Raw genomic sequence first — 19,544 nt, forward strand, 5'->3', positions numbered from 1 at the left:
CTGCTGTGTTCATCCATCTCCACAGCGTGTTACTTCCGAGAGTCAACTTTGTCAACTATATAAGTTACATCCTCAAAAAGTTCCTGTAGATTATCAAATATGATAAATCAATGGTGACTCTGTCCAATGATGTTTTGTTCTCCAAGTATTAGAACATAGAAAAGTACAGCACAGTACAGGCCCTTCGGCCCACCATGTTCTGTATTGAATCTTTTATAAAGGACTGTGAGCATTTTACTCACTACCAGGCAAGCTAAGCCTGTTTAGTTTCCAACTGAACTGACATTTAAAATTCAATTTCTAAAACTAGAAACCTATTTCTCGGAATCACTTGGACTATAACATGAGGCATACATACAATGGACACCTTAAAAACAGCTGCAATCATTGTAGAATGAGCTGAAATCAGGCTGAAATAACACATCTTTATTATACCTGTGAGCAGAGGTCCTGGAGGCAGTACAATCAGTTTTGTTTTTATTTATTTGTGGGATGTGGGTGTCACTGGCCGGCCAGCATTTATTGCCCATCCCGAGGTGCCCTTGAGATGGTGATAGTGAGCTGCTTTCTTGAAGCACTGGAGTCCACCTGCAATTAGTATTTAATAAACATTTAGTAATTTTGTAAATGGCATATTTAGTAAGTGGTGTATTTGAACAATACTGTTGCAATTTACTTTAATATAATATGAGATCCAATTTTAAATGCACAGTAAAGAGTACTTGGGGGATATACTTCAGTAAGTGAAATAAAAAAATTATAAGGCTTTAACCCGCAGTAGTCATAAAGCTGTGCTGCCAGAGATTCAGGAACAAGCGGCTCACCCAGCAGCTACTTTTGGTGCTAGGAAATAGAGGAGGAAATTACATTTTAAAATGTTGCTGCATAGTGAGTCATGCACACGCCAAAAGTTTCAGGTTTTGGTGTGGATTCACACATGGAATTGCAATATTGCTACCATCACCAAAATCTGTCTGACAGAGGGGCAGAACTAGCTCCCCTCCCCTCCCCTTCCCTCCATGAGAACCAGGAGGAGGCGACACTTGGTTATTGGTCCTCATCTTTTCTCACCCACTGTCCATGGACACACCCTTCCAGGCACCCTGACCTTATCACTCACTTTGACCCAATGACAGTGACTGTCTGAGCAGCCTGCTGTGAGGCCACAAACACACTCCCTTCCCACTGCTCGCCTGAATTCCTCTGAGGCTCCTGCAGCCAAAATTAGGAGGTGTCCCTTTGCAATGGGCTCCTCTCTACTCTCCTCCACTCATTTGAAAGACAACTGAAACCAATTTGAATATGGCTGACTTCAACATGCAAACCTGATACTTCACTTGGATGGAGACAACTTGAAGTGATATATCTGCAAGGTCATGGCCCCTCTGTGTCACCCAGAATCATGCAGTAATCACAATACAAAACATCTGACGGGTACTAACTTGCCTCGACAATGAACTCAATTGCCATGCTGCTGTGTTGCTGTACTGGAGGTTTCCAGCTGCTCTCAGAATGTGGATCTGACATTGTGCAAAAGAGTTTCTGCTCCAGCATGTCCCCTCCTGATTCTTGGCTCCCAGCCCTGCCCTGGCCTTGTAACCTGAGGATCTCATTAAATTCTGCCTATGGCATTCTATTGCCAAAATATGAGTTAATGTTCTATTTCCTGTTTGATAAATATAGAATCTGATTTATGTACACAGCATAAATCAGAAGCAATGCTTATGAACTATACCTGTCCCTGATCTAACTTTACATAGAGGATGGATTTATAACTCCATTCTTTTCATATCATTCCAGAATTGTCAATGAACCATTGCAAATAAAAAATAGCAGAGCTATTTGAGATAATAAAATGTGAGGCTGGATGAACACAGCAGGCCAAGCAGCATCTCAGGAGCACAAAAGCTGATGTTTCGGGCCTAGACCCTTCATCAGAGAGGGGGATGGGGTGAGGGTTCTGGAATAAATAGGGAGAGAGGGGGAGGCGGACCAAAGATGGAGAGAAAAAAGATAGGTAGAGAGGAGAGTATAGGTGGGGAGGTAGGGAGGGGATAGGTCAGTCCAGGGAAGACGGACAGGTCAAGGAGGTGGGATGAGGTTAGTAGGTGTGGATGGGTAGATGGAGGTGTGGCTTGGGGTGGGAGGAAGGGATGGATGAGAGGAAGAACAAGTTAGGGAGGCAGAGACAGGTTGGACTGGTTTTGGGATGCAGTGGGTGGAGGGGAAGAGCTGGGCTGGTTGTGTGGTGCAGTGGGGGGAGGGGACGAACTGGGCTGGTTTTGGGACGCGGTGGGGGGAGGGGAGATTTTGAAGCTGGTGAAGTCCACATTGATACCATTGGGCTGCAGGGTTCCCAAGCGGAATATGAGTTGCTGTTCCTGCAACCTTTGGGTGGCATCATTGTAGCACTGCAGGAGGCCCATGATGGACATGTCATCTAAAGAATGGGAGGGGGAGTGGAAATGGTTTGCGACTGGGAGGTGCAGTTGTTTAGTGCGAACCGAGCGGAGGTGTTCTGCAAAGCGGTCCCCAAGACCCCACGGCCAAGCTATTTGAGAGATTGCTTGACGCTGGCACATTACTTTCAGAGATCATCCGGTATTTCAGTGTTAAATTAGGGTCTCTGCGTCTTGCGTGCGTGCACGTGTGTGTGTTTGTGTGTGCGTGTGAGTGTGTGTGTGTGCCTGTGTCTGTGTGTATGTGTGCGTCTGCGTGTGTGTACGTATGTCTATGTGTGTATGTCTATGTGTGTATGTATGCGTGTGTATCTGTGTGTATATTTGTGTGTGTATGTGTGTGTGTGTGTGTGTCTGTACGTGTATGTGTGTGGGTCTGTGTGTGTGTGCGTGTGTGTGTGTGTGTGTGTGGGGGTGTTGCGGTGTGTGGTGGGGTCACAAATGTGCTTTTTGCAAACAGCAGTAGTAAAGCAACCACCACTATTGCTGGCTTCAATCAGAAGCAGAAAGGGACTGATGCCGGGCTGCAGTGAGAGTAATTACAGTCAGTAGCTTCATTAAAGATAAAACACGCTGGAAGTTGTTAGTATTTTAGCCGACATTGCAAATGTTTTATTTTTATCTATTATGCAAGCAACCATTTGAGTCATAATACAATTAGAAAATAACTGTGTGAAAATACAATTACGTTGTGAATTAAGTCAATGTGTGTTATGTAATTTTAAATCATGATGAGAAATGAAAACCATTGCAAAAAAGTAGAAGTAACAAGTTTATTTCATTACACTATTTTTACCGCTGCAAGGTCCCTGAACTTACCTTCTCCCTCTGTGGCTGTATTGGGGACATACCATGCTTTAAGGCTGCTTTATAATATGTTTCTATAGCCACACAAACATACGACTATAAATGAATAGATAATAAAATGTGAGGCTGGATGAACACAGCAGGCCAAGCAGCATCTCAGGAGCACAAAAGCTGACCTTTCGGGCCTAGACCCTTCATCAGAGAGGGGGATGGGGGGAGGGAACTGGAATAAATAGGGAGAGAGGGGGAGGCGGACCGAAGATGGAGAGTAAAGAAGATAGGTGGAGAGAGTGTAGGTGGGGAGGTAGGGAGGGGATAGGTCAGTCCAGGGAAGACGGACAGGTCAAGGAGGTGGGATGAGGTTAGTAGGTAGCTGGGGGTGCGGCTTGGGGTGGGAGGAAGGGATGGGTGAGAGGAAGAACCGGTTAGGGAGGCAGAGACAGGTTGGACTGGTTTTGGGATGCAGTGGGTTCATCCCAGCCTCACATTTTATTATCTTGGAATCTCCAGCATCTGCAGTTCCCATTATCTCTGATACTATAAATGAATGATGTGTTAGTTATTTTCATGTATAATTACTTCAGTCCAAGCCAGCTTCTCTTGCATTTGCTTCTTACCATTCTGTTAGTTGGGATTTTAAAATATCTTTCCAATCACATCTGGCCAGAATTTGCTGTAGCAGAACTCTGAAATGCCAGCTGTTACTTAAACTTTGCCTGTGCATTTTGTCGCTTTCATAGATTACTTAGACTAAAACCAATAAGTCTTAAGCATGTGATGACTTTTGATGTATCACAAAATACAGCAACTTCAGGGTTTATTCGATGCATTTCAATAGTGAGCGATTCTTTATTTGTGCTTTAAGACAACACTGCTGCTGTAAATTGAGAAACTGGTTTGTAATATCTCTGCACGTAAGCTATCTCAGAAGCTGTTTGCATCTCATCACTAAATCAAGTTCTTCAATTTGTTAAGTTTTGTGGCATTGTTTTATTTACATCTATACACAGTAGCTTCTCAACTCCTTGGCGTGGTATCTCAGTTCTCTAGGTTGGAAAAGAGTATTGTGTTACAACCCTGATGATGGGCAGATTTTGGGAAGATAGGGCATAGATTTAAGATAATGGGCAGGAGGTTTCAATGGAATTCTTTGCACCCAGAGGGTGGTGAGTATCCAGAACTGAAAGTGTTGTAGAGATGGGGAAGCTATCACAATACTTAAGAAGTATTGATATGAATGCAGCAAATGCCAAAGCATACAGGGCTATGTGGCATGATGGGCTGAAGGGTCCCTATCCAGGTTGTAAATCCCTATTAGTCCATGACTCTCTGAGGTGACTTACCACTGCAGGATGCTTTGTATCTATTAGAAGGCAGCCTGGAGGCATGGGTGTCCCTGTTATAGATATGGAAGGAGAAAGAAAGTTCAGTGACAGAGACCTTATAGCAGTAAAAATAATGAAATGAAATGATTTTGTTACTTTTTTTGTGTTTCTTTGCAATGAACTTAATTTCTCATCATGTTTTAGTATGGAATAACACCACATGACTTAATTTACAATGTCACTATGTTTCCACATGGTTATTTTCTATTTCTTTCACAATCAAATTGCTGTTTGCATAATACACAAAATCAAAACATCAGTCTCGTGTAGCCACAGTACTTGTTTGTCTGGTCCAATTCAGTTTTTGGTCAATGGTAACACAGGGTGTTAACAGTGGGCGTTCAGTGATGGTGATATAATTGAATGTCAAGGGGCAATGGTTACATTCTCTCTTGTTGGAGATGGTCATTGCCAGGCTCTTGTATGGTGCAAATGTTGCCACTTACCAGCTGAAACTTAGATTTTATCCAGGTCTTGCACTAGTTGGGCATGGACTGGTTCAGTAATTCATTGCTTCAGAGAAATTCATAAATAGCACTGAACATTGTGCAAATATCCCTACTTCTGACTTGATGGTGGAAGTAAAATCATGGGTGAAGCAGCTCAAGGTTGTTGCGAATGCTTCAGGTTTATCTTTTGCATGATTGAGGATGGGATAACATGGGGAGTCTCCTCCTCCTCAGTTGACCACCACCATTCACAACTGGCCTTCAATCTTATTCATTGGATGTAGAACCACTTTGCCCTGTTAATTGCATGCTGCTTGTGTTGTTTGGCAGGCAAGGAGTCCTGCTTTCTAGCTTCATCATGTTAGGATCTTGTTTTTAATATTCCTAGTGCTACACCTGACATGTCCTTCTGCATTCACCATTGAACTAGAGCTGATCTGCAGGCTTGATAGGAATAATAGATTTGGAGATATGCTGGATAATGAGGTTACAGGTTGTGCTGAATGATGATTCTGCTGCTGTTGATGGCCCACAGCACCTCATAGATGCCCACTCTTGGGTTGTTAATGTGTTCATAGTCTGAGCCATTTAGCACATCGATAATGCCACACAACACAGTAGAGCGTATTATCATTGAGAAACTAGGGCTTCATCTCCTTAGGGACTATGCAATGAACACTCTTACTGATACTGTCATGGACAAATGCATCTGTGGCAGTTAGATTGGTGAGGATCATGTCAAGTATGTTATCTCCTCCTGCTGGTTCCCTCGCCAGCTGCCACAGAGTGATCAAGCAGCAATGTCCTTTAGGACTTGACCAGCTCAGTTAGTAGTGTTACTGCCAAGGTATTCCTAGTTGTTGGGCACTGTAGCCCCTCACAATGAGTGCATTCTGTGCCCTTGGCACCATCAGTGTTTCCTCGAAATGATGTTCAGTATGGAGGAGCGCCATGTTATGATTTTATCAAAAGCTACGATTCTGTGAGTATGACTGTCAGGCTGTCGCTTGCCTGGTCTGTGCGAACGGCTCTGCCAATTCAGGACAAGCCCCGAGGTGTTAGTCAGGAGGACTTTGTGCAGTCAGAAAGACTGAGATTGCTGTTGTCATTTCCAGTGCCTTATTCAATGTCAGGTGGTCCATCCAGTTTGTTCCCTTCTTCCAGTCTTTCTTGCAGTTGGTACAACTGAGTGGCTAGCTCGGCCATTTCAGACGGAGGTTAGGGTCAACCACTTTGCTGTGTCTCTGGAGTCACGTGTAACTCAGGCCAGATAAGGATGGCAGTTTCTCATCCCTAAAGGACATGAGTGAACCAGATGGGTTTTCACAGTTCAAACAAAAGCAAAATTCTGCAGATCCTGGAAATCTGAATTTGAACTGCGAGAACCCATCGGATTTATGAACACCCTTTAGGGATGGAAAACAGTCATCCTTAACCGGTTTGGGTTACTCATACTTTCAGAGCCACAGCAATACGATTGATGTGAGCAGCAGTTGGACTCATTGAGGAGGAGCATGCAGGAAGCAGGAAGTTTTATAGATAAGAGTTTCAGGGATTTGGTCACACCAAGGTTTAGCCACATAGATGGGTGATAGCAAGGGTTGATAGTTGGAGTTTTTTTCCCAGGGTGATTATGACAAATACTAGGAGGCATAGGTTTAAGATAAGCGGAGGAAAATCTGAAGGGTAACATGTGAGGAATGTTTATTTACACAGAAGGTGGTAGGTGCCTGGGAGGCACTGCCAGGAGAGGTGGTAGAAGCAGATGCAATAGCAACATTTAAGAGACATTTAGACACACTCATGAATAGGCAGGGAATAGAGGGACACGGGCCATGTGCAGGTAGATGGGATTAGTTTAGAATGATGCCTTGATTGGCACAGACATAGTAGGCAGTAGGGCCAGTTCCTGTCCTATACTGTGTTCTATTCAAGGGAACGTGGGCAGCAGTGGCTGGCCAGTCCTTGTTGCCTCTTTCCTAATCGTTCTTGAAAAGGTGGTGGTGAGCTTCCTTCTTGAACTGCTGCAGATTTGGGGATACAGGAAGATGCAATCCTGTTAGGAGGGGATATATTCCAACTCAGGATGGTTTGTGACTTGGAGGGGAACTTGAAGATGGTGGTGTCCCCATGGATCTGCTGCCCCTGTGCCTGCCCTTCCAGTGTTAAAGATCGTGCTGTCAAAGGAATTTTCTTAAGTTGTTGCTGCGCATCTTCAAGATGGTAATGACAAATAAATACGCTATTTCTGTATTTGTTCCCCCAGATCCTGGGCCAGGTTCCGCAGTTTGTTCCAATTCTGGATGGATACTCCTGGGAACCTCCTGGATTTGGAGGGAGCTCACCTTCTTTGTTCACCACCCTCTCAGTTGGTTCTAATAACGTTCATTTAAAAAAAAGGTCCTTTTCCTCGTGGATATCATCCCCTCCAGACCCAAAATTAACTTATGTTTAATATCCAGGCTTTCTTGAATTAACAAAGAATGGGTTGATTAAGCGCTAAACACAAGAAGAATTAGGAATACACATCCATACAGGTTAGAAGCATGAGGTGAACTGAAAAGGGTTAAAGTGTTTTCAAACATTATACAGATCAGTGTCCAAATTGTTTGTGAAGAAGAGATATTAAACATTGTGGCCATAGCAGTGGAGGTTACCAATAACATTGACGTTGCTAGGCGACCCATCAGCTTCACGATCATTAGCCTTGCAGACTGGTTGAGATTCTGTGATTCCCATGCCTATTACCTGGGATTTAATTCCAGCATACAGGATGAGAGAAAGTTCTTGCTGACCTTGGTTTTTACTTGGAAAGCAGGAGTATCAAGAGGATCATTCTTCAACTGTGACCTTCACAGTTCACTGATGCTCAAACCCAGCTGATGCACATGGGAGTGTTCAGCCCATTTGTGGAACTGAAACTGGCTTTTCAACCCCTGACTTTGTGCATTCCCACAGGGTAAAACAGACAGATCTACACGAGGTGGCTTGCTGCTGACGGGAGAGGCAGCCAATTCCTCACCTTTCCTTATTAAAGGTGAAGTCACTAGAGTCCTGCCAAAGCTTTGGTCTGCTCTCTCATTAGAGACAGATGACTGGTGCTGGTTTAACCTGAGGGTCACCATACCTCAGGCAAAGGGGAGAGGTTGAGAAGGAGAGTCCTTTATGGTAACCTCAGTCTCTGGAGGAATTGAACACACACTGTAGGCCTCACAAACCAGTTACCCAGCCAACTCTCAGAGACAGTAAGAACTGTAGATGCTGGAGTCAGAGATAACACAGAATGGGGCTGAAGGGACACAGCAGGTCAGGCAGCATTAGAGGAGCAGGAAAGCTGACATTTTGGGTCAGGGCCCTTCTTCCCCCAACCCAAAACGTCAGCTTTCCTGCTATTCTGATGCTGCCTGACCTGCGGTGTTACCCCAGCTCCACACTGTATTAACCCAGTCAACTCTCTCACTGTTTGAAGTTTCCTTGATAATTTACATGTGAGACATACCTTAGGTTTTACATTGGACTTTGCCAGACTGTCACTGAATTTAAATTCATTGTTTCTTTTCTCTCTATAACTGTCCTCTTTTAAAAACAAAATATTTGGAAACCAGAAGTAAAAAATGTTAAATACTTTGAGATTCTGAACCATCATTCTAAAATAGTTTACTTTTACTTAATTACATGACCGCTGTAATCATTCATATCACTATTATCATCATTATGATCAAAACTTTCATCACCATTATCAATTCATCCTGTTCCCTGCCCCTCTTAATATCACTCAGACCAGAATGACTGAACATCCTGATTGGTTCGCTTAAGCTCACAGGATGAAGGTGATGCAGTTATTGCCATATCTTGGGTATTTATACCAGAATGCACTCTATCTAATGTTGTATAAATGTGATTGCCCCACGTTTTTAGATAATCATATGTGGTCTCATTACTCAGTTTTAGTTATATCAATGCTTTCTTGTTGTTCCTGAATGTCCCTGCAGGTGTTTAGATGATATAAGATCTGAGTTGTTCTGTTTCTCTGGTAACCTTGGCTCCTAACTTCCTGACCTTTAACCAGATCTTCAGCTCTAGCATTGAAGTTTGTCAAAGTTTTCACCCTGTGTTTACAGCTGTACCATTGTTGCTTTTTGTTTTTGCTTTTTCTCGAGTTGCTTCACCTTCGCCTGGTCTCGAAAGGTTACATTCGCCCTGAGGTTGTGCTCTAAAACTGCTACGAGCAGTTTTCGACCTCTTCCACGTGGCAAGCACCCATTGTTCAACAGCATTGCTCTAACGGAGTAAGAACATGGAGACACGAATAAGCCATTCAAATTATTGAACCTGCTTTTCAATTCAATTTGATCATAGCTGATCATCATCGTCAATGCCATTTTCCCCAGGATCTCCATATCCCTTGGTGTCACTGATCCCCAGAAATCTGATTTTCTGTCTTTGACACACTGACTGAGTTTTCACAATTCTCCAGCGTTCAGAATTCCAAAGATTCATCACCCATTGAATGAAGAAATTATTCCTCATTTCAGTCTTAAATGGCCTTCCCTTTATCCAAAGATTAAGTCCCTTGTTTTTCTAGCCATCAGGAAGGGGAAATCAGCTTATCAGTATCCACTGTGTCATGCCCTGTAAGAATTTTATTCACTGAAGTCACGTCTTATTCATTCATTGAAACTCTAGTGAATACAGACTCAGTCTCTTCACTCGCTCCTCATTAGGCAATCCAGCCATTCCATTCCCTACAAGAATAAGATCCTCATTTTGTTCTCAACATGAACATAAACTATTCCATTGTTGAGTCTCATCAGCTTAAACCTATATTTTTAAGCATTTAGGCACTTCTGATTTTTCTTTCAAAAGCAATAATGTTACCAAAGGTTTGTGATCCATTTTGATCAGAAATTTAGTCAAATCAGGTATTCTATGAAACTTACAGATTGCTATGTAAGTGCTAACATTTCCTTCTTTACAGTTGAGTATCTGTTCAGCTTCCATCAAAGCTCTTGACATAAATTAGACGTAAATTTTCATGGGCCAAAAGTTTGTATTCAAATAAGGACTCGTAGCACTGAGGACAATACAACATGGCTACAAAAATGAATAAATCTGGTTTGAAATGTGCCAAAACATCAATAGAGAGTAACTTCTCCTAATATTTACAAAAGCTGCAAAATGTTGCTGACTCCAATAGCATTGCCAAGCTTTCTTCAAAATTTCCCTTATGGGATGAGTAAGACTGGCTAACATGGCAACAAATTTTAGAACATAGAACATAGAACAGTACAAGCTCTTCAGCCCACAACGTTGTGCCAGCCTATTATCCTACTGTAACATCAAACCTAGCCCGCATACCCTACATTTTACTATCATCCATGTGCCTATCCAAGAGTCACTTTAAAGTCTCGAATGTATCTGACTCCACTACCACCGCTGGCAGTGCATTCCACACACCCGCCAATATCTGTGTAAAGAACCTACCTCTGACATCTCCCCTATACCTTCCTCTAATCACCTTAAAATTATGCCCCCTTGTAATAGTCATTTCCACCCTGAGAAAAAGTCTCTGGCTATCCATACTATCTATGCCTCATCATCTCTTAAACCTCTATCAAGTCACCTCTCATCCTTCTTCGCTCCAATGAGAAAAGCCCTTGCTCCCTTCCTCATAAGATCTGCCCTCCAGTCCAGGAAGCATCCTGATAAATCTCCTCTGCACCCTCTCTACATCCTTCCTATAAGAGGCAACCAGAACTGAATACAATATTCCAAGTGTGGTCTAACCAGAGTTTTATAGAGCTGCAGCATAACCTCATGGCTCTTAAACTTAATCCCCTGCCAATGAAAGCCAACATACCATATGCCTTCTTTACAACCCTATCAACTTGGGTAGCAATGGTGAGGAATCGATCGTGAACCCCAAGATCCCTCTGTTCCTCCAAATTGCCGAGAATCCTGCCATTAAACCTGTATTCTGCATTCAAATTCAACCTTCCAAAATGAATCACTTCACACTTTTCCAGGTTGAATTCCATCTGCCCCTTCTTTGCCCATTTCTGCATCCTGTTACTGTCCCATTGCAACCTACAACTGCCCTCCGCACTATCCACAACTCCACCAACCTTCAAATCATCAGCAAACTTACTAACCTACCCTTCCAAATCCTTATCTAAGTCATTTATAAAGATCACAAAGAGCAAAGGTCCCAGAACAAATAATCATAAATACTATCACTCAGAATTTTCCCCAATAATTTGCCCACCACAGAAGCAAGACTGAGTGATCTGTAATTCCAAAGATTATCTCTATTCCCTTTCTGGAACAAGGGAATAACATTTTCCACCCTCCAGTTGTCTGGTACTACTCCAGTGGACAGTGAGGACACAAACATTATCGCCAAAGGCACAGCAATCTCTTACCTTGCTTCCCATAGAGTACCTTGAGTATATCCCATCTGGCCCAGGGGGCTTATCTATCTGCATGTTTTTCAAAATTCCTAGCACATCCTCCTTCCTAACATCAACCTGTTCGAACATATCTGCCTGTTACATGCTGTCCTTACAAACATCAAGGTCCCTCTCACATGAATACTGAAGCAAAGTATTCATTAAGGTTCCCCTACCTCCTCTGACCCCAGGCACAAGTTGCCTCCACTATCCCTGATCAGCCCTACCCTCACTCTGACCATCTTCTTGTTCCTCACATAAGTATAGAATGTTTTGGGGGTTTTCCTTAATCCTACCCATCAAGGCTTTTACATGCCCCCTTCTAGCTCTCCTAAGTCTATTGTTCAATTCCTTCCTGGCTACCTTGTAACCCTCTAGAGCCCTGTCCAATCCTTTTCCTCTTGATTAGATGTTCCACTTGTCTTGTCATCTAAGGTTCCTTCACCTTACCATCCCTTCCTTGCCTCTTTGGGGCAATCCTATCCAGCACTCATAGCAACTGCTCCCTAAACAACCTCCACATTTCTGTCGTGCATTTCCCTGAGAATATCTGTTCCAAATTTTTGCTCTGCAGTTCCTGTCTAATAGCCTCCCCCAATTAATTTACCATAATAGACACACTTTAACTTGTCACACTGACTACAACTTTGCCCTATTAACTGTCTGTCCTTCCTCACAATCTATCTGTATACTGTATCTGCCTGTACACTAGCTACCCCATCCTCTGATCCATAGCTCTGATTCCCACACCCTTGTCAAATTAGTTTAAACCCTCCCAAAGAGGTCTTGCAAATTTTCCTACTCAATTTAGCGTGTTTATGATCCGCTACACATAATTTCCTTGCTTTGTTTCCAGAAATTCCCTGGTGGGTCTTCACTGTTAATGCTCCAATCAGAGTCCTCACTTCCAGACTTGTGAGATTTCTATGTCACCAAATTGTTGAGATGATGACAATTACAGGAGCCATAAGCTGCCATCCCGATGGATTATAATGCCTGATTGTCCTGGTGAGTACATGTGTCTTCTCCCTGCCTTCACAGCTTTCTTCTTTGCCACATTTCTTTTCTGCAAGTCTTCCAAGGTCTTGGAAGTCTTCCCACTTTGTACTCAGCTGCACTTTCAAAGTCTTCCAAAGTTCTGTCCTGCCTCTGCGCTCTGTTTTGACTTCAGTTAATTTCTAGGGAGGTTATTAATTGCCTATCTGCCACTATGGTTCACCCTGCATCCTAAGCCAATAGTATTGACTACACATGTTTCCAGTCTGGAGTATCTGTGGACTTTGGGTTGCTGTAGGATTTGGGAGAGAGGTTGCAGAGGGTATTCTGATGAAGTTATGATGAAGGGTCCCAACCCAAAACATTGACTTTCCTACTTCTCTGAAGCTGCCTGACCTGTTGTATTCCTCCAGTTCCACACTGTGTTATCTCTGATTCCAGCATCTGCAGTTCTTGCTATCTCTGACAGGTATGAGCTGCTCTTGTAGCCACTGTCTTTATGCGGCAAGTTCAGTTGATCTGGTCAATGATAAATGCCAAGATGTTGACGGGGGGGAATTCAGTGATAGTAACACTTTTAAATTTCAAGAGGCAGTGGTTAGGTTGTCTCTCATTGGCGATGGTCATAGCCTGGCATTTGTACTAAAAATGTTACTTATCACTTTTCAGCCCAAGCCTGGATATTGTCAAAACCTTGCTGCTTTTGAACATGGACTTCTTCTGCATCTGAGGAGTCATGAACGGTGCTGAAAATTGTGCAATCATCAGCAAGCATCCTCACTTTTGACCTTATGATGCAGGGAAGGTCACTGATGAAGCAGCTGATTGGGCCGAGGACACATCCCTGACAAATTCCTGCAGTGATGACCTGGAGCTGAGATGACGGATCTTCAACAACTACAACCATTTTCCTATGTGCTAGATATGATTCCAACCCACGGAGAGTTTACCCCCAATAGCCATTGTTTCCAGTTTAGATTACCTTCTCTACAGTGTGGAAACAGGCCCTTCGACCCAACAAGTCCACATCACCCCTTGAAGCATCCCACCCAGATCCATCGCCCTATAACCCACACATCCCTGAACACTACGGGCAATTTAGCATGGCCAATCCAACTAGCCTGCACATCTTTGGAGTGTGGAGGAAGCCGGAGCACCCGGAGGAAACCCACACAGACAAGGGGAGAATATGCAAACTCCACACAGACAGTCACCCGAGGCTGGAATCGAACCCGGGTCCCTGGTGCTGTGAGGCTGCAGTGCTAACCACTGAGCCACCATGTTGCCCCTACACTCAATCAAATGCAGCCTTGTTGTCAAGGGTTGTCACTTTCACCTCACCTCTGGAATACAGCTCTTTTTTCCATGTTTGAACCAAGGCTAGAATGATGTCAGAAGCTGAGTGGCCCTGACAGAACGCTAACTGGCTATCTCTGAGCAGGTTAATGCAGAATAAGTGTTGCTTGATATTACTGTTGATGATGACATCCATCATTTCGTGGATGATCAAGAGTAAACTGATGGGGCAATAATTGGCTGGGTTGGATGTCTCCTGTTTTTTATGTATGGGACATACCTGGGCAAGTTTCTACATTGTCAGGTAGATGCCAGTATTATAACTGTACAGGAAGAGCTTGGCTAGGAGAATGGCAAGTTCTGGAGCACAAGTCTTCAGTCCTATTACCAAAATGGTGTGACAGCCCATAGCCTTTGCAGAATCCAATGCTTCCAACTGCTTCTTAATGTCATGTAGAGTGAATCAAATTGACTGAAGGCAAGCATCAGTGATGATGGGGACCACTGGAGGTGGCCGAGGTGGATCATCCATTTGGCATTTCTGGCTGAAGATTGCTGCAAATGTATCACCTTGTTAAATCTAAAGGTTGTGGATAAATCAATGGCTGTCTTTGTTGTGTTATTCCAGACCAGAAAGGCCTGCACCTTCAGGACGACATGACTTACCAGCATGTGTCATTCAGGTCTAAATGCCCTTTAGTCTAGGAATCAGTCAGTTTAATGGGTTCAGTCAGTCAGCTACGTGTATCCAATATATAGCAACATTAGCAATCACAGAACCTATATTATTTGTTAATTCTGTGATACTGTAGCTGTGTAATTAGTTAAAAGTTGTTCATAAGCTTCAAGGCATTCATCATTACAAGTACCCAACAACCTACTTTCCTGGATAACAAGGTGTAGAGCTGGATGCACACAGCAGGCCAAGCAGAATCAGAGGAGCAGGAAAGCTGATGTTTCGGGTCAAGACCCGTCTTCAGAAATCTACTTTCCCACCTTTCTTTGTCCCATCAATAAATTTGGTTTTCATAGATTTGGTTCCTTCCTCCAAGTCAGTGATACAGATTGTAAAGTATACCACATCCACTGTTACCCCTATGTCCAAGTTACTTTTTACTCATAAATTAATCTCAAAGGATCTTGCATAAATTAAAGATGATTTCCCTTTGACGAAGCCTGAATGTGTTCAGATTTAAGTGATTTACTATAACCTCCTTAATATTAGATTTTAGCAATTTTCCCAAAGATGGGTGGTAAACTGACTTGCCGAGAGTTATCCATGTTCAATCCCCCTCCTTTCTTGAATAATAGTTACATTTAGTCTGATGGAAATTCTACTCTGATATAAATATTCTAGAATCAAGGGGATTTTGGAAATTTACAATCAACGCATCTATGATCTCTGTAGCCACTTCTTTTAAGAACCTTGGGTGAAATCCATTAGATCCTGGAGACTTGTCAACTTTTCATTAACACGGGGAGGTTATGGCTGAGAGACTAGATTATTAATCCAGGTAATATTCTGAGGACCCAGGTTCGAATCTTGTTATGGCAGATGAAATGAATTTGACAAAACCACTTCCAAATTGTTAGGAAAAGGCAATCAGGTTCCCTGATATCCTTCAGAGGAGGACAGTGTTGTAGCTAAAAGAAAAAAATGACTTGTTGATGGACTGGGTGGTGAAGTGATACACTTTGGTACAAAGAACATGGAACAACTATATAAAAATAGGTTACTATTCAAAATATGTCTTCAGGATCAGACAGAACTATGTAATTGCATAATTTGTAAATGACTGTAGCGACAGCTGTTAATAAATCATACAGTTTTATTAGCATTTTAAAAATTTATTCATGGAATATTGGTGTTGCTGGCCAGGCCACGATTTATTGCCTATCCCTAATTACCCACAGGGAAGATAAGAGTCAACCATATTGCCATGGGTCTGGAGTCACATGTGAGTCAGATCAGATAAGGATGGTACTTTTTCAATATCTCTATCAAATATTCTCTCCGCTCTTCTAAAAAGACAACATCATCAATTGAACCCTGTAAATGAGCTCTCTCATCTTTGCAAAAACATTCTCAGATGCCTTTCCAGCACCCTATGTCCTTCCTAAAAGATTCTAAGGATTGGAGACAATACTCCAATCGGAGCTGAAACAATATTTTCTAAATCTTAATTTCTTTGTTTTGTACTATTTATAAAATATAGGATCCTGAAAGATTCAATGACCATTTTTAAAAGTTGTCCTACAACTATCACTGAGCACACATAATCCTAAGTCTCTCAGTTGTGTTTTTGCATGGCTGTGGTGAAAGTTCACCCATTTTAATACACACCTATTTGTTGCACCGTTGACTGACTAATCCATTTTATTTTTAATGCCACAATTCTGCTTTTGTTCAACTGGCAGAACATCAAACATACTTAATTGTATGATTTAAATTGTTATTGTTTCCTAAAGAAGTGAATCAATTTCGCTTCAATAACTGTCCTGAATTCTTTGAGAGTTCGCAAATCATTGAAGGATGGCTGTTTGGTAATTGTTACATGAAGTACTTTGGTTTCCAGAAAACCTTTAATGAAGTATCATATGCCATGAATGTTTCCAATAATGTGCTTTATGAGATTAGTAGTCAGAAACTGACCTGGATAAGTAATCTTTACACAGAGGGCTATCAGTAAGTGAAGTAGATCTATGTTGCACAAGGCCAAGAATAGCGTTTCAAAGGGTTGAACATTGAGGCCAAGGTCTATCATAAATTATGCTGTCGACAATATTTGCTGATACAAATAAATAAAATGTTCTTGGAAATTTAGGCTAAGTACAAATTTGGAGATATTAGAGCCTGGGTCGAAGTGCGGTAGTGAGCATTCAATGAAAATAAATCCTCTTAACCTTGATCAGGGTGACTCAAAATCTGTTTATCCAGCACAGCAGTAACTATTAAAGGTTATAGAGATGAGGAACTTTACAAAAGGTCCACTTTAACATGTGGGGAGGTAAAGAATATTTTAGACGTCTCGGATCGTGTTTTAGGGATCCTTAAGGGGGAGCAGCCCCAAGTCGTGGTCCACAAAGGCACCAACGACGTAGGCAGGAAAAGGGATGGGAATGTGAGGCAGAAATTCAGGGAGGTAGGTTGGAAACTTAGAGCTAGAGCAAACAGAGTTGTTATCTCTGGTCTGTTACCCATGCCACGTGGTAGCGAGGTGAGGAACAGGGAACGACAGCAGTTGAACATGTGACTGCAGGGATGGTACAGGAGGGAGGGATTCAGATACTGGATAATTAGGGGTCATTCTGGGGTAAGTGGGACCTTTACAAATGGGATGGTCTACACCTGAACCAATATCCTTTGGGTGGGGGGGCGGAGATTTGTTAATGCTCTTTGGGAGGGTTTAAGCTAATTCAGCAGGGGAATGGGAACCTGAATTGTAGCTCCAGTGTGCAGGAGGTTGAGTGTAGTGAGGTCATGAATAAGGTTTCAAGGTTGCAGGAGTGTACTGGCAGGCAGGAAGGCAGTTTGAAGTGTGTCTACTTCAACGCCAGAAGCATCAGGAATAAGGTGGGTGAACTTGCAGCATGGGTTGGTACCTGGGACTTCGATGTTGTGGCCATTTCGGAGACATGGATAGAGCAAGGACAGGAACGGTTGTTGCAGGTTCTGGGGTTTAGATGGTTCAGTAAGTTCAGGGAAGGTGGTAAAAGAGGGGGAGGTGTGGCACTGTTAGTCAAGGACAGTACTATGGTGGCAGAAAGGACTTTTGATGAGGACTTGTCTACTGAGGTAATATAGGCTGAGGTCAGAAGCAGGAATGGAGAGGTCACCCTGTTGGGAGTTTTCTATAGGCATCCGAGAAGTTCCAGAGATGCAGAGGAAAGGATTGCCAAGATGATTCTGGAGAAGAGCAAAGGTAACAAGGTAGTTGTAATGGGAGACTATCCAAATATTGACGGGAAATGCTATAGGTCAAGTACGTTAGATGGGTCAGTTTTTGTCCAATGTGTGCAGGAGGGTTTCCTGGCAGTATGTAGATAGGCCAACAAGAGGCGAGTCCACACTGGATTTGGTACTGGGTAGTGAACCAGGCCAGTTGTTAGATTTGGAGGTAGGTGAGCATTTTGGTGATAGTGACCACAATTCAGTTACATTTACATTTTTGAGGGAAAGGGACAGGTATACACCACAGGGCAAGAGTTATAGCTGGGGGAAAGGCAATTATGAGGCAATTAGGCAAGATTTAGGATGCATAGGTTGGGGAAGGAAACTGCAGGGGCTGGGCACAATTAAAATGTGGAGCTAATGCGTGTCCTTGATAAGCATGCACCTGTCAGGCAGGGAGGAAGTGGTCGAGCGAGTGAGCTGTGGTTTACTAAAGAAGTTGAAACTCTTGTCAAGAGGTAGAGGGAGGCTTATGTAAAGATGAGGCATGAAGGCTCATTTAGGGTGCTTGAGCATTACAAATTAGCCAGGAAGGACCTAAAGAGAGAGCTAAGAAGAACCAGGAGGGGACATGAGAAATCTTTGGCAGGTAGGATCAAGGAGAACCCTAAAGCTTTCTATAGGTGTGTCAGGAACAAAAGAATGACTAGAGTAAGGTTAGAGCCAGTCAAGGACAGTAGTGAGAAGTTGTGTGTGGAGTCTGAAGAGATAGAAAAGGCACTAAATGAATATTTTTCACCAGTATTCACACAGGAAAAAGACAATGTTGTCGAGGAGGATACTGAGATACAGGCTATTAGACTAGACGGGATTGAGGTTCACAAGGAGGAGGTGTTAGCAATTCTGGAAGGTGTGAAAATCGATAAGTCCCCTGGGCCAGATGGGATGTATCCCAGGATTCTCTGGGAAGCTAGGGAGGAGATTGCAGAGTCTTTGGCTTTGATCTTTATGTCGTCATCATCTTCAGGAATAGTGCCAGAAGACTGGAGGATTACAAATGTTGTCCCCTTGTTCAAGAAGGGAAGGAGGGACGAGCCTGGTAATTACAGACCAGTGAGCCTTACTTCGGTTGTGGGTAAAGTGTTGGAAAGGATTATAAGAGATAGGATTTATAATCATCTAAAAAGAAATAATTTGATTAGGGATAGTCAACATGGTTTTGTGAAGGGTGGGTCGTGCCTCACAAACCTTATTGAGTTCTTTCAGAAGGTGATTAAACAGGTGGATGAGAGTAAAGCAGTTGATGTGGTGTATATGGATTTCAGTAAAGCGTTTGATAAGGTTCCCCACGGTAGACTATTGCATAAAATACAGAGACATGGGATTGAGGGTAGTTTAGCGATTTGGATCAGGAATTGGTTCGCTGTAAGAAGTCTGTAAGGTGGTGGTTGATGGGAAATGTTCATCCTGGAGTTCAGTTACTAGGGGTGTACCACAAGGATCTGTTTTGGGGCCACTGCTGTTTGTCATTTATATAAATGACCTGGATAAGGGCGTAGAAGGATGGGTTAGTAAATTTGCAGATGACACTAAAGTCAGTGGAGTTGTGGATAGTGCGCAGGATGTTGCAGGTTATAGATGGACATAGATAAGCTGCAGAGATGGGCTGGGAGGTGGCAAATGGAGTTTAATGTGGAAAAGTGTGAGGTGAGTCACTTTGGAAGGAGTAACAGGAATACAGAGTACTGGGCTAATGGTAAGATTCTTGTTCGTGTGGATGAGCAGAGAGATCTCGGTGTCCATGTACGTAG

General features: G+C 42.9%; 1 protein-coding gene across 1 annotated transcript in view; it reads right to left on the reverse strand.

Annotated features, from left to right (window-relative positions):
* Positions 1-352: 352 nt before the first annotated feature.
* Positions 353-19,544, reverse strand: part of ube3d (ubiquitin protein ligase E3D) — a 179,176-nt gene continuing 159,984 nt past the window's right edge. Inside the window, exon 11 of the mRNA XM_059645730.1 lies at positions 353-588. Within this exon, the coding sequence (XP_059501713.1) occupies positions 520-588 (69 nt within the window). The 3' untranslated portion in view covers positions 353-519. The remainder of the gene's footprint in view (positions 589-19,544) is intronic.

The sequence above is a fragment of the Stegostoma tigrinum genome, chromosome 4 (assembly GCF_030684315.1).
Source record: "Stegostoma tigrinum isolate sSteTig4 chromosome 4, sSteTig4.hap1, whole genome shotgun sequence".
NCBI lineage: Eukaryota > Metazoa > Chordata > Chondrichthyes > Orectolobiformes > Stegostomatidae > Stegostoma > Stegostoma tigrinum.